The sequence below is a fragment of the Nematostella vectensis genome, chromosome 7, assembly GCF_932526225.1.
Source record: "Nematostella vectensis chromosome 7, jaNemVect1.1, whole genome shotgun sequence".
NCBI classification, from domain to species: domain Eukaryota; kingdom Metazoa; phylum Cnidaria; class Anthozoa; order Actiniaria; family Edwardsiidae; genus Nematostella; species Nematostella vectensis.
The window spans coordinates 8,914,383-8,929,155 of record NC_064040.1 but is presented as its reverse complement, the minus strand read 5'-3'; the positions used below and the strand labels follow the sequence as shown (position 1 = coordinate 8,929,155).

At 37.6% G+C, this 14,773-nt stretch overlaps 1 protein-coding gene across 2 annotated transcripts; it reads left to right on the top strand.

The window, feature by feature from the left end:
• The first annotated feature begins 1,630 nt into the window (after window positions 1-1,630).
• LOC5512968 (protein enabled) lies at window positions 1,631-14,533 on the top strand. Of its 2 annotated transcripts, none has more exons than XM_032382476.2 (12): window positions 1,631-2,009; window positions 7,178-7,343; window positions 7,745-7,931; window positions 8,359-8,576; window positions 9,478-9,526; window positions 9,943-10,270; window positions 10,761-10,797; window positions 10,872-10,902; window positions 11,017-11,110; window positions 11,236-11,293; window positions 11,707-11,764; window positions 12,914-14,533. In XM_032382476.2, the coding sequence occupies exons 1-12, from the start codon at window positions 2,005-2,007 to the stop codon at window positions 12,943-12,945; spliced, it is 1,263 nt and encodes a 420-aa protein (XP_032238367.1). In that variant the 5' UTR covers window positions 1,631-2,004; the 3' UTR covers window positions 12,946-14,533. The 2 variants fall into 2 exon arrangements, with proteins under 2 accessions (XP_032238367.1, XP_001633271.2); XM_001633221.3 differs by lacking the exon at window positions 1,631-2,009 and adding an exon at window positions 5,097-5,249.
• The last annotated feature ends 240 nt before the right edge of the window (window positions 14,534-14,773 follow it).

Sequence of the window (14,773 nt, the reverse complement as noted above, 5' to 3'; positions counted from 1 at the left end):
CCCTCTCTCTCTCTCTCTCTCTCTCTCTCTCTCTCTCTCTCTCTCTCTCTCTCTCTCTCTCTCTCCTCTCCTCTCTCTCCTCTCTCTCTCTCTCTCTCTCTCTCTCTCTCTCTTTTCTCGCTCTCTTTCTCTCTCTCTTTCTCTCTCTCTATTTGTTGGGGGGGGGGGGGGGGGGGGGAGGATGAGTGAATGGGTGGGTGCATTTTTATCTATAGGGACTTTACAGTGTAATGCACAAAAACGAAGCATTATGGTGTAGGAGGAAGTGTATGTTGGTTAAAAACAGCCAAATAGTATACATCCCTGGTTTCCTTTCGCTTTAGGTGACGAGGAAATGATGCATTGATTACGCATTTCTGGCGTTAATATAAAGCGAAAGTCTACTTCATACAAGTAGCGTATTTTGACAAGGTCACTTTCTTACTAACCTTCTTACCAATGCTAACTTACTTGGTACCATGCATATTACACTAGTGGATTTAAACACCGAATTTCCGCCTCTTGAAACGCCGGGAAATGTTATATGCAGGTATGTAAAATAGTAGTTAAATTTTGCAGGAATCGGGAGCATTTATTATCTTTAAGCCAAAAATGAAGCCAAAATCAAAGAGTAATAACTTTAATATGGCCAGTTCTTGTTTTGAAGGTGATGAGCCCCTTTTATTTAATAGACAATACCGCGCTCTTTTTTCGTAAGCTAATCTTCTTTTAGACATAAGAAATACTCCTACGTCGACAAATGCGAATGAAACTGAAACGCCCTTCAGATTTAAAGGGAATAATATAGCAGGATTTAAATTCCGTGCGTCATACTTTGATCAAAACTCACCCTTCCCCCTCTTCTCTCCGCTCCCCTCTCCTCTATTCTGCATAAACTTGGCTATATTTCGCCCAACGCTCGTGCCAGTATCGGCACATGGTCGAAAGTGCGCCCGTACTTATATCCACCTCATTGAGCAGATTTGTGACGCCCTCGTGGCCACAGTAAAAACTTAACGCTTAAATGAGTCCAAGGCTGAAATTATCAGATTATCTGCTCCTATTTCTTATAGCAAAACACGCGAGTCATTTGTTAGGGTAAATCTTGTTCTATATATGAGATTCCGAAACTGAAAGAAGCCGATAATCCTCTAGTTACAAAATTACTGTAATCGATAGGTGTTGCATTTTTGCGCCTAGGTTAAAGCCATGATTAACACGGTCTATAAGATAGTAAATTACACGTTCGATGGAACTTTTGAATAACAGTTCTAAAGAGAAGTGGAGAACTTGAGAGATAAAGAGGTAAAAAAAGAATACAGAACGTGACATCAAGTATTTCATGTTTGTTATTAGTGGAGTAGCAGGTGGTCGTGTAGATGAGTTGAACTCATAACATTGCAACAACAAGAATTTTGATTGGCTCCCTGCATTTTATATGATCAAAGCCAGGTTTTTTTTAGAATTTATTTTCTGGGTTTATCTAAGTAAAAAAAAGTACCATCAATATACTCAAAGAAAGCTTTAAAAGCATAATTGGAATGAGATGCATGCTAGACTGAAAAAGGAAGAAACCAGAAAGGTAGACGAATCAGAGAGGTTCTTCTAAACTGTTTTATGTTCGATTTTTCGAGGCAGAGAAGAGAGGGACTTGAACTAGTTTTGGACGTCACACGCCAAGCAATGGCGGCCGCATAGCTCGCTCTAGGAGTTCAGACACATCCGGTTACGGCCGATTTCGACGGAATCAGTCCACTCTAACTGGGCAAAAAAGTCTCGGAAGTGATCCATCCACCATACAGACTAGTGTTGGTTAAACACTTACTTCCTGATTCACAAAACACCCTTGCATTTTGGGCATATTACGTTGGAGTTTACCGTAAATTTGCTCGTGGTTTTGAGTGGAAAACCGTGGGTGCGGCGATAAGAGACATTTATTCATCTCACTCGTGGAGTGAAAGAGAAACCCTTTTCGCTTTTTGGATAAACAAGCAGGAGAGTTGAAGAAGGAAAAGTTTAGCCGAGATGAGGTATGTGCTATCACTGCCGGCTTTTTAAAGTGGACTCGGGAATGAATCGCATTCAACTCTGACATGACAGGCTCAGATAAACGACTGTCCGGCTTACTAACAATTTCCCATATTCTGTTCGCAGTATTATTAAATCTCTAAAATACCTCTGTTAAGGATGTAAGACCGTAAATTGACGATAATTCCCTCAGCATAAATCTGGTAAAAGACCTCAGGAACTATGTATAAGTTTATTGTGAGTGGTATAAATATGATTCGAACTATAAACATTGGTCGATGGCCGACTGACGCCAAATTGTGATTTGTTTTGGACAGATTCCTGTTCTTTCATACTGACTTATAAATGTATTTCGTATCTCAGCGTTTATTCCATTAGTTTAAAACTGGTTTATTCACCTCAAACTTTCGGATAGTATTCAGTTTCGTATGGGGATTCTTAAACTTTCGTCATGTTCTTAGCTTCGAATAAGTTATCAAGAGAATGCCCCATCATGTTCTTTTCCGGGGGCGAGCGAAAATAGCAATCACTAATCCTTGTAGCTATCGCTTCGCCTAATCATTCAGCTCTGTCCTTATGCAAACAGGATTTCTGTCAGCTTTCCATGTACTTGCTTACACGGGATGTTTGGTCTGTTTTCGAGGAGTTCTTTGTGTAGGCAAGTATCGCTTGATTCAATATCAAACGAAACCTACGAAGTAAAAAAAAACCCTATGAAAATTCCTCGCAGCGTCTCAATCATTCAAAGTACTTGATTCATCCAGCGTTTCTCATTCAACTAATTTATATTTTATAACATGATTTGATTCGCACTGTTCAGAAATACATTTATAGTTTTGTATGATTCACCCAGGTTTGTACATCGTACTGCAAGTAAATATCATACACTAGAAAGTAATTATCAAAACGATAACCAAACAAAAACATCCAAAATTCGCTTTGATTCTTAAAGAAAATAATTATCCTCCTCGATGCTTAATTTGATCGTGTAAATTTTAATACAAATTCTTATCAGGGCCCAATTGGTTAATACCCCGAGTTAAGTATTTACCAATTAGTTGAGTTTCCGAGGGAGGTGTGTTAAAGTGTTGAGGTATTTCGTTATAAAGTGCACCCAATTAATAAAATGTCAAATACTTACTTTAATTATATGATACTACAAGAAGAAGATACACTATATTATATTTTTTGTTTTATTGACAGCCAGTATGATTCTGTCACTGTGCTTGATTGTTTAGTATAGGTACATCATATTGAATCTGACCAAATTCCTATCATATAAGGATATAATTGCATCGATAACAATTATGCTAGGACTGCCTGATAACCTTTTTAATTTCTAAACTATCAAGAATAACACTGATATATGTATCATTTGAAACATATTTTGTTAATTGTTTCAGAATTCTTGTTTTAATGACTGCTTGTTCTGAACACAAACCACCAGTGAAGCTCTTCATGAATCAAACATATTGATGTTTTCTATAGCACTATTTGTTAGTTTCTAATCTCATGAAAGATTACCGTGCTTTATATGATTGCATTTCTTCACTGCTATCATAATGAAGGAATGTAAATTTTAACAACCAAGAAAATGTAAGATCCACTGTTGCCATGCATTTTATTAATCTAGATACATTTTAGAAACACAAGTCTTTCTGTATTCTTTTGTATATTCAATTAAAAAAAATCAGATATGCCAAGACCTTATAAATGAAATAACATCTTGAAAATGTCAGCTGAATAATTTGTTTATCTTTGATGCTTATGATTATAATCAGTGTTCATAAGCTTAAAAGAACCTTTGCAATTATGTTAGCCCTTCCATTGATTAATGTACAGTATTTTTAGAATAGTTTTTCTTAGACCAGATATTGGGCCATCGCATTATTAAATTCTTATACTGATAACACCATACCAATTGGTACAATTTAAAAATAATTTTAATTGGTGTTGAAGAGTCCTTTCGTTGTTATTGATGTCTATTCAAGTGTTTCCTGTCTTTATGAAGCCAGTTGAGTCAACCAATAAGTAAAAGACAGTTTACTTCAATTGCTCTAAAAGGATTAATGTGTTTTGTTTTATCTCCTGTTGAGTCATGTCTTTAATGCTATAAGTTACCCTATTTTGTATACATAAAGTTAAGTATAGATTCTAACCTTTGGTGATTTAAGCTTATAAAACAAAAGTTAAAACCTTTCCCTCCCACAACTAGGACAGAGCAAACTCTAACATCTTTAGTGTACCCCAACTCACCCATCCCCCACCCAATTCACTATGGATGAAATGCTGATGGTGATAGCTTGAAGAGAACATCACAATAAGTGTGTTGTCTGCTGCAGTTGAAATATTATACAAAGTCTCATTATAAAACAAAGAGAACAAATAGAAGTTGTTATTACCATTTATAACAGCCAGGAAGTGTTTTTTAAACCTAAGTTACATAAAACTTGGAACTAAACCCGACATCTGAATTTCACCTTGCATGTACTATGTATTTTCAAAAATATCAACCGAGAATATTTATTCAGAAAATTTATTTTAGAATAATGTGATGATGAGATAATTGAAATCAACATATTTTGCACTGGTTGGAATTCAAAGTGCTAAAATTAGATAATTTAATTAGATAGTTAAAAGAGGATGACCTCATGATTTGGTGTACCATGTACCTAATGTAACATGCAGTGAGTGTAAATTAATTTCTAACAGTTAGATTACTGCTTGGATTGGGTTGATTAATATTATGGATTCATCTCTCAACACATGACTTAGCATTATCAAAATTCAGATCACGCATTCACTGATATAAGCCAATTGCCACTCTCTAAGTACTTTTTATTTGTCACAGCATGTTGGCTCAACATGATATAGATTTGAATTTTCACCCTTTTGGGATTTATAATAAATAGCTCCACTATCATTTCTATGATTCCTGGCTATTTGTATTTCTGTTTTCTGTACTTTTGCCAATGAATCTCTCTTATAGTAGATACCAATACACAAGATTATTTAAAAGGCTGTGAGTTATGTGAGATATCTTTGGCAGCCTTGTCATGATGTCACTGGGGTATCTGTTACTTAGGATTCTAGTTAGCACTGCATACCTTGCAAGCTGTTTGCTCAAGCACTGGCATCTCTAGCCTATCTGTTCAGCCAAAGCTTTTGGGATTTCCACAGTTTGCAAATTGGCAGGGCAAAATGGTTGTATCAGGGATGACTTTTGAGTTTGAGAGTCAGAGGTTAGTAGAAAGAAGTGTTGTACTGTTGTACAGGAGATATGCTTTTTTGCTGAAAGTGATTGATATTATCATATCACACTACTGTTTTATACTAGGTAGCTGGTTGTTAGATATGATTTTGATATTGCAATTGGAAAGTGGCATGCTATAATGCAATAATAGATGCAATATTTTATCATGGCCATGTTCTTACTATGCTGTGTTTTGTGTTTATTGTAGTGACAAAGATGTTTTGTGGTTTCCCACAACACATGCTTACAAAAACATTCACAAATCCTTTGTCTAGTAAAACAAGATTAAGATAATTTATAGTCTTTCCATTATGAAAAATAATAGATTTGTTTTTGTAACAGTAGGACATCATTAGAAAGAAAATGTTATTAAACCGTCTTTTATTTATTTCTAGCTTAAGTTTTATTTATATTGTATAACTGATCCAGATAATTTTTTTACATGAGAAAATATATGCTTAGTAGATGTATGATAAAATGTAAGCTATTATTATTTTCAGCATAGTAGCTGTACAAGCAGTTTTTTAATTTATGGTTTGTGTACCAGATCCTTGATATTTTCACGTCAAGTAAATTGTTTGTTTTTCATCCAGGAGAAGTTTGCATTTTTTGTGTGCAAAACAAAAACACTTTAGAATATCAACTGAACTTATACAGTATGAATGGCTGTATTTTGTTCCCACAATAAGACTGATAATATGTTGCTATTTTTATTGAAAGAGTATTAAATACATATATGTCTCTATCATTAATACAATTATGTAACTGAAATTATAATATGTCTCTGTCATTATTAATGAGAAACTATGCTTTAAAAATAGCCTAGCATTTGTGTTATATTAAAACATGAAAGGGCAAGGACCTCCCACAAGTGACACATTTTGAATTCTAATCCAAAGTAAAGATGGCCGGTGGTAAAGAAACTTGAAGCAGGAAAATAAATTTCTTCAATTTGTTTCTATATCGTACAATTCAGAGTAAAAAAAAAAACAGGACAAAAAACAAGAGTTTATGCTACAGTATGAATTATTGTACTCTTAAATAATTCAAGCAGGAGAGAGGCAAAATTTTTCTCTATTCACATTATTATTCAAACACTACTGGGAGCTGTTGTCGAAGGGTGAATGACAACTGAAGGTGACACGCCTGGCACAGGCCTTTTTTTTAGCTCCGTTTCTTGTTTAAACAACTAAACAACTATGTTACATAATGCTTTATTTATTCAATTATCAGTAAGCTGTTGAACTTTTTATCAGGTCCAACCTTCAGCTAATGCCATTTAGTGTTTCCATTCAAGTAATTCGCAGTGCTTACAAGGAGATGGAAAACAGACCGGAGTTATTATAAGTGTAATATTTGGATATCAAATATTACACTTATCTATGCTATTTCAATGATTCATATTCATTTCAATAATTGCCCAAAAGAATACCTAAGAAGATCATCATATTTTAAGTATTTTGTGAATAATATGATATTTGTTAGGGTGTCGAGTACTTGCTGATTATTCTGGCATGTATTGGCAGACATCCTAATAGTTTCTTCATTCATTTTATGATCCAGGGATTCTTGTAGTGGGGAAGGCATCAATTATTGGTGTATGTCAGAAGGGAAATGAAATTCATCCCCTATATAATTCTTATTAGATTTTTTGTTGAAGGGGGAGGGCATGGAGACACTCCCCCTGGGCCAAATAAACATCAGATCAATTTTAATATCTCAGAAATTTCTAAGAATTTTTTTCTTGTAATGTGTGTGTTAAGAAAATATTCATTTTCTCAGCACACACTACAGTAAAAAGTTATATTGTGTTTGTCCTTGGGATTTTTCATTTTCAGTTTTATTTATTGAATTTGAGAAAAGGCTTAGTAATTCTGCTGTGTAATACTCACTCATCTTGTTTATTTGTTTCCTCAGTGAGCACAGTATTGCCCAGGCCAGGGCATCTGTTATGCTGTACAATAATGAAGCCAAACAATGGGCACCGTCGGGCGGGTCACAGGGCATTTCCCGAGTACATGTCTACCACCACCCAGTAAACAACACATTTAGAATTGTAGGGAGAAAAATGGCCGATCATGCGGTAAGTTCCATAAAAAAACTCTGACAGTCCAATTGTCAGAGTGAAAGATAAAAAAAAAATAATGTTCAAATTCATTTAAAAGAATTATGATAGGAGTCAATGTTGTATTTCCAAAATGTTGCATTTTTTAATAGTACTGTAAAGGCTTATTAAGAAGCAGCCACCTTTTTCCCATCAAAACCATTTTTAATATGTAAAGCTCATATATTCATGTTATTTAATGTAAATATTCTAGCTGCATGTATGAGTAGTGATCATTTAAAAGTCTTCACAGGAACTTAAAGTGTGTGATAAATCCCAAATCAACACTGTTTAAATCCTTTCAGGGTAGTAAAGATTGACAAAGATTCACCATTTGTAAAGGCAAAGGCTTGCTTACATGCATTAGTCTTTTCGTGTAGGTTGTTATAAACTGTGCACTCGCCAAAGGACTAAAATACAACGAGGCCACTCCCACCTTTCACCAGTGGAGAGACCAGCGTCAGGTGTATGGGCTGAACTTCCAGAGCAAAGACGAGGCTGATCTGTTTGGCCAGGCTGTCAGAGATGCCTTGGAAACGCTCAAAACAAGTGCACCCCCGTCGGCAGGTACTGTTTGTGAAGGATGTAAGGTATAGAGCATAGAAATGTATTAGGGGGGGGGGCAGTTTTAGATTTAGGCATTTGATTATTTGTGGAGGGGCCAAAATATTATGGATGGGAAAGAATAGGGCTTGGGTGTTAGAGAGAACTGTTCCAACACAAGTTTTCCCCTATCTGCAGGTACTGTGCAGTATCATGTGTGAAGGGTCAAAGTAACACCCTCACACAGTATGACTCAACAGGTGTTTACGGGTGTTGTCGTCTCCCCCCCCCCCATGATGCCTCAACAGGCCTTGTATCTTTTCAGCCCCTGTAAGGTTGTCCTTAACCCCCCTCCCCCCTCCCCAACATGTCTTTGACGTCTTCAGCCCCGGTAAGGGTGTTGTCATCCCCCCCCCCATATGATGCCTTAACAGGCCTTTTCTCTTTTCAGCCCCTGTAAGGGCGTCGCCCTCCCCCCAGCAGCAATTTTCGGGCCAGCAGGCCTTTGTCTACCAGCAGGACGGCATGGCAAATGGGCGGGGCAATGAGCAAGAGGACATGTTGTCGCAGATCAGGATGCGACAGGGTTACGATCAGCAGGATCATGAGTACCAGAGGTCGACCAGCCAAGACCGGTCATATCGCTATGACGACCAGGAAAGCTCAAGTGTAAGTACTTATACCAGAAACCTATTCTGTAACTTAGATTTAATGAAGAAGATAAAATGTGAAGTTCAATAATTGGAAACTTGCATACAGTATGTTGCTGTATATTCTTGTGTGACCTGTCCCTATCAAGTGTTGTGTGATTGCATTCTTCCCTTCCCTGATTTACACTTTGTTCATGTCCACTCAGCATTCCATTCATAAAAACAAAATCAAACTGGTTGAGGATATCCGTACAACCATAATATTTTGACTAAGACATGACTATTTTAGTTATCTGTTCAAGGCTTAGTGCTTGAATAAGGCAGTAGTAGGTTTGTTTGGCTGTTAAGTTGTTGTATTTTATGATGTCCTGTTGTGAATGTCAGAATGTGAGATATTTATTTCTCTGGATAAAACGCTATTTCATATTGTCCTATAATCTCACTCAATACAGTATATTATCAGTTCATCTCATCTCATCTGTTATTTGTGACTGAAACTACTATTATCAAAATTCAAAACATTCAGTAGACTTTTATAGAATGTCTCTTATAGATCCAAAGCTATAATTTCTTTGGTATACAGTTATGTCTCATCTGAATCAAGATTTAATTTGGATAGCCAAGCCTTTTCCTCAAGGTTATTGCTTTAGATGTATTTGACCGTATGTATTTGACATTTATTTACAGCATGAATAATGGATTACTCTTGACTAAAATCCAAAACACCTAAGGGCTGATAAGTACATCATCAACACTGATCAATCACTGCTTTGAACTCATCACTGTCTGTCTTTGCATGACTAATCCTTGCCATAGAATCATAGAATGTTAACATTCCAGGTGCAGTATTTGCACATGTTTACTTTTAACACTAGTGTTCCATCAGTATATGGCAAGTTCTAATTATTTGTTGTTTTTAGTCTAGTCAGGTATCAGCATCATCCAGTGGGCCCTCTATAGCAAGTCAACGTGAGTATAGCCTGATTACAATACCTCAGATTTCAATTTGCAGTATATTGAACATGAACAGCATTTCCCGCTTTTTCTTTCTAATGTTTTAATTTTTTTATCAAAAAAGATTTTAAAAATTGTGTAGAGTATCAAACAGTATCTATTGTGTAAGAAAATACTAATTTTCGTGGATTTTGACTTTAAATGTAATGCACTGGTATTACAACATTCTGCACTAGTGTTACATGAAAATCGCACTGCTATCAGAAAATCAAAATCGAAAAATTTGTGCATGTATATTATTAAGTACAGTATCAGAGTAAACTTACTGATTTTTACTGTAATTTGTCGTTGCAGCATTTAGTTTCTCATGATGCCATTGTGGTATTTTTCTTTGCATATTTTTGTTTACTGTTTCTGTTTATATTAAACAGCGCCCCAACCTCCAGCACCTCCTGCTGCCCCATTCATGGCCCCAGCTGCACCACCCGCACCCCCGCCGCCAGGGGCCCCTGCTGCTCCTCCTGCACCTCCCTTCGGCGGACCACCATCTGCACCACCGCCTCCACCTGCCCCACCCGTTGGCGGCGGTGGAAGTCTTGCTGATCAGTTGGCTGCCGCCAAGCTCAGGAAATCATCCAGAAATGAGGCCGCAGATGGGGGGATAAGGGAACAGAGGTCCGGATCACGAAGCGCTGGTGGCAGCGGAGGTATTGGTGGCTTGGATATGATGGCAGAGATGTCCAAAAAGCTAGCAGCAAGGTAACTAAGCGATAAAATAACGAAGGTACAGTAGTTCAAAAATGTAAGGCAGTACTCAACAACTGTAAGGTAATATTTTCTCATTCGTACAGCAAAACTCAAAAGCAGTAAATAAGTAATAGAATAATGAGGTTATTTTCTCATATGTTATTTGAAAATATTACGAAATAACCATCTTAAAGAAAGTTTAATGCTTTATTTACCAAATTAAAACAAAAATATCGCATTGGCTTTCCCAAATAACCCGATAGAAATGGATGTTTTATCACACCAGGTATTTGACAAAATGGTGACCAACAGAGACTCTTTAAAAAGCCATTGTCGAAAGCGCTAGTAGCTTCTGAAAAAAAATCCATTTCCGTCAACAGACCTCTTTCGGCTTATACGTGACAGGGGTCAAGATCATATAGCGCAAACTATCTCACTATTATCCTTAACACCTGCATCCACCATCACCCTATCTGTCAACTGAGATCACTCTGTCTTGCAGACGAGCCAAGGCTGAAGACCCCGACCCTAACGGATCGGTAAGAAGCCCTATTTTCTGTTCGCCTGTTGCGACACAGACAATATCCAAGCTGACTTTGGTTTGTTTCTCTAGGTTAAGGACGACATGGATAGATCGGCCCCCGGTATGAACATAATTTTAATACACAGCATCTTGTATTAATTTGCGTAGTCAGTTTAGTAAAACAGACAAAAAAGACCGCGTGTTTGAGTGTGCTTATGTGGTGTTTTGTTTGCAGTGTCTCGGTCGAATCCATCGCCTGTTTTCCCGAGTAACAAACAACAGAACTTCCCGACTCCCGCAAAAACGAGCACGGTTTCCAAACCAGAGGGGTATGTGATTGTGTATGTGACCTGACAATCATGCTAGCGGACTTTGTGACCCAGTGGCAAATACTGTAGTTATCTACGTAGTCGTATTTGGTGTTTTAGTAACAGGCCTCGTTTTTCTGTTCCAGACGTTTCAATGGCGGAAAAAGCGACATAAATAACGACCAGCTTGAGGCATTAAAATCTGTAAGTTGACCATATTCACGTAACGACAACGTTATGTCACTTTCATTTCACCTTCGTGATGTTATAACAGAAACTTGGGTTTGATCAAATTGTTTTCATTCATTTTTGTTACGCCGGAGGTTGATGTACCTTAACATTTCCTCCCGAGATCAAATTTTGATTCGATATAGATTATTTTCGAACCAGTGGAAAAACACCTTTTTGATCCCCCTAAAGAAATTTGAAACATTTGTAACCGAACTTATTTTATTATCTTTGCTGATCTGCAAAACAAAGTCAGAAGATGGAGCTAGCCCGCTCTATCCCCACCCTTCCCACCCTCGGGGTCCCATACAATGGAATAGTGACCACACCCTTTCTCCCAATTATCAGCTAGGTCACTGTAATGTACAACCTGTGTTCGTTTATTGCAGGAAATTCTTGCAGAGTTTCGAATGGAATTAGACTCCTTCAAACAAGATATTATTGCCGGTAAGACTGCTTTGACATTGTTTGGTGACTTCAGTTTAGTCTTTGTTTATCGAGGGTATTTGTATCACAATATTTGGAGATGACGTAAATAGTCCTCTTTACCTTTTCATTTGTTTTTAAATATGTTTTGAGAAATGTAAGGCATTATCTGTTTGTGATATTTGGTCATTTTGTGATTAATATTAATAATACTCGGTTGGGATCCCTTTATGACGTCATAGCACCCCTTAGCTTATCGGATCATGTCATAATGTCCCGCTTTGATGGAGAGATTTTATTATAATTACAAGTAATCACCTTAAATAGCCGCACCTTTGTTATTTTGTCTTCACTCATTATTTGAAGACCAAGTATGTGAAAAATAAATGATCTCTAAAAACACTTAAGTTTTATGGTTATTCCCTAAATTTAATCGAAAATATCAGAATAGCGTCCACAAATCAGCCGATGGATGCTTTCTCCTATTGGACATTTTTTGCTAGGATGACTTAATGAAGGTTGACAAAGCAATTTCCAATTATGGAACTTTCCTATACTGATCTCTTACTTTAATTCAGATAATCTGCACGCTTGTGAATTCCAAGCGAGAAAATACATTACGTCAGTCAAAAGCTTTTTACTGTTTCCTTTGTCCTACAATTAAATGGCTTCCAATAACGCCATCTCACGGGAATGCCTTTGCCAGTCAGACGGTACAGGATGTGTTCCGTTACAAACTTAAAACTTGATTGACAGGATTCAGAAGCTCGTGTTTTTACGTTTTGGTAATCTTGGCGAGAGTTCTTATAGTACTCAAAATCGTATGAAGGACAGCTGTTTTATCTTCAGCACTATCAGCACCATAGCAAGAATGTGAGGGAGGGGCATGGTGGTTTATTGGTCAAGAGGAGAGATTATGTATGCCATCCCCAACCCAAAAAGGATTGTGAGATAAAAAGGTGCGAAGAGTATGGGATGTAATGGCAGCTAAGTGATAAGCGTAAAGTAAGGAAAGAACCTTCTAAGAGGGTACGGTAACGTTGAGAGAGGGGGATATGGGCAGTGCACTTTGTTAGGCACGGGATATTTAAATAAAATAACGGTCATTCATCCAAAAAAAGTCCTTCGTCCTCATTCCCATACCAATCACCATTTTCCTTCTCCCTCCAGCCATCAGACAAGAAGTGTCACGCTACAGATAAGCCGTCACGCCACTCTCATCGACACGAGGTTATCCCTCATCTCTGATTGGTCGGTGAGCGTCAAGGCAACAAACTATTGATTTTATATCGAGCTGTGATTGGCTACCATTTCTTTGGGGCCTCTTGATCTTCTGATAAAGTTTTCTAATTCATCGACTGATGTTGGTCAGCGGATATCCTCAGAGACCAGCGACCTTTGCGGCCCAAAGGTCCACTAACGACTAAGGGACTTTGCCCTTTAGCAAGAGAATGACACAATCCATTTTTGCGTCGCTAGTTAGAACCATCCAAAATCCATCACGCTGTTAGGGACGGAGAGAGAGAGGATGTGTCATAATGCCTGGTATGGTGCGACTACCGCTGGCGACAATGCTGGTGTAGTTTAACGCCGTGTTGGAATTTGCTTGTTTGGAAGGTACCGATAAATAGCTCGTCAACATCTCTTTGGCCTACTGAGCGTAAATAGCAAAGCTGGCAGATGTTGGCTCAGTTTTGCACGGGGCAAGACAGGCAGTTTTCTTGTAAGTTTGTCGTCCTTTCGCTTCTTAGTTTGGTCTTCTCGGATTAGGTTCCAAATTGTAATACTGTAATGACGATCCTATCTCCTCGTTATGCCTAAGACGTGGACGGGTTCATCCCTCCTTTGCGTCCACATGCTATTCTCCTCGGAATCTTCTCGGGGGAAATCCGTGACAGGTTCGGCACAGTTTCGTAATGTATTGTCTAACTGAACCTTTTCTCTGTCTATATTCTATTTTTTACAGATTTAGAAAACAAGGATTAAAAGAATAAGATGTCGTGTAATTTTTGGAGAAAGTGCTTAGCAATCTCCCTCTGTGACCTTGTTTAAACGGGTCAAAAGAATAATTCGCCATTTGTAAGGCACTAGATTTAGCATTTTAGAGCGGGAAAAGTTCATATTATTATACATAGTCATTTCAAGACTATATCTGCTATGTCTGCTTTATTTTGAATTAGGTGTGTCTCGTAGTTTTACTGAATTGTTACTAAAATCGCAGCTTCAGACTATATAAGATGGGGAGAGAGTAGTCAAGGGCTTCTGTGAACCTCTTGCTAAGAATCTAAGCTAGGGATTGACGTAATAGGATATTCTATGATGTTTTGATTTACATTCATAATAGACTCGGACTCGTGTCTTATTAGATTATCTTAATAGATTTGTAAGATAAATAGCATAAGAGTATAAAGCGTATCAACTTGAAAAGTCCAGCGGGGGAGTTCTGATAACAAAATAATCAACGTAGATCCAACAACGTCCGCTGATCGATGAGGCAAGTTGCCACCGTTGTCTTACCCTCAAAGGCCTGGTGTCTAGCCTCGTTCTAGTGTCTTCGTGCTGGTCACAGGGAGACTGAGTGGTAAATTGGCTTGCTCGCCATTCGGGTATCATTCGGCAACCGTTGAGTTTTGAGTTTTAAACTAGGTTGAACTCGCTGCTAGGTGATTTTGTTACGTGCCAGGGCTGGACTGTGTCCGCAGATGTTTGTAAAATGAACTAAAGGAGCTGTGACATTGTAATAAATACAGAATTTGTTTTTGTGTACCATAAATAAAAAATTAGCTAATATGCTTGTTTGTGTGTTTGTTTGATCTACCTGCAGTAGATCTCGCCCAAAAGGGACTCTCATAGAGTAAAAACTTTCGTGTAACAATCTAATGATTTAAGATCCTATAAGCAGAAATTTCGGATTTTAATAACCCAAAATATAAGAACTTACTAAGCCAAAACAAATTCAAAAGGTTCTCATATTGGATCCCTCATATTATGGGTTACTCCATTAAAAATGAAACAAATTAAGGGGCTTTG

Excerpts from the sequence above, each read along its gene's own strand:
- LOC5512968 (XM_001633221.3), top strand. The coding sequence starts at position 5,209 with ATGGTTGTATCAGGGATGACTTTTGAGTTTGAGAGTCAGAG. Across the intron at positions 7,932-8,358 it reads AAGTGCACCCCCGTCGGCAG|CCCCTGTAAGGGCGTCGCCC; the intron begins GTACTGTTTGTG and ends TTCTCTTTTCAG. Across the intron at positions 11,111-11,235 it reads ACGGTTTCCAAACCAGAGGG|ACGTTTCAATGGCGGAAAAA; the intron begins GTATGTGATTGT and ends TTTCTGTTCCAG.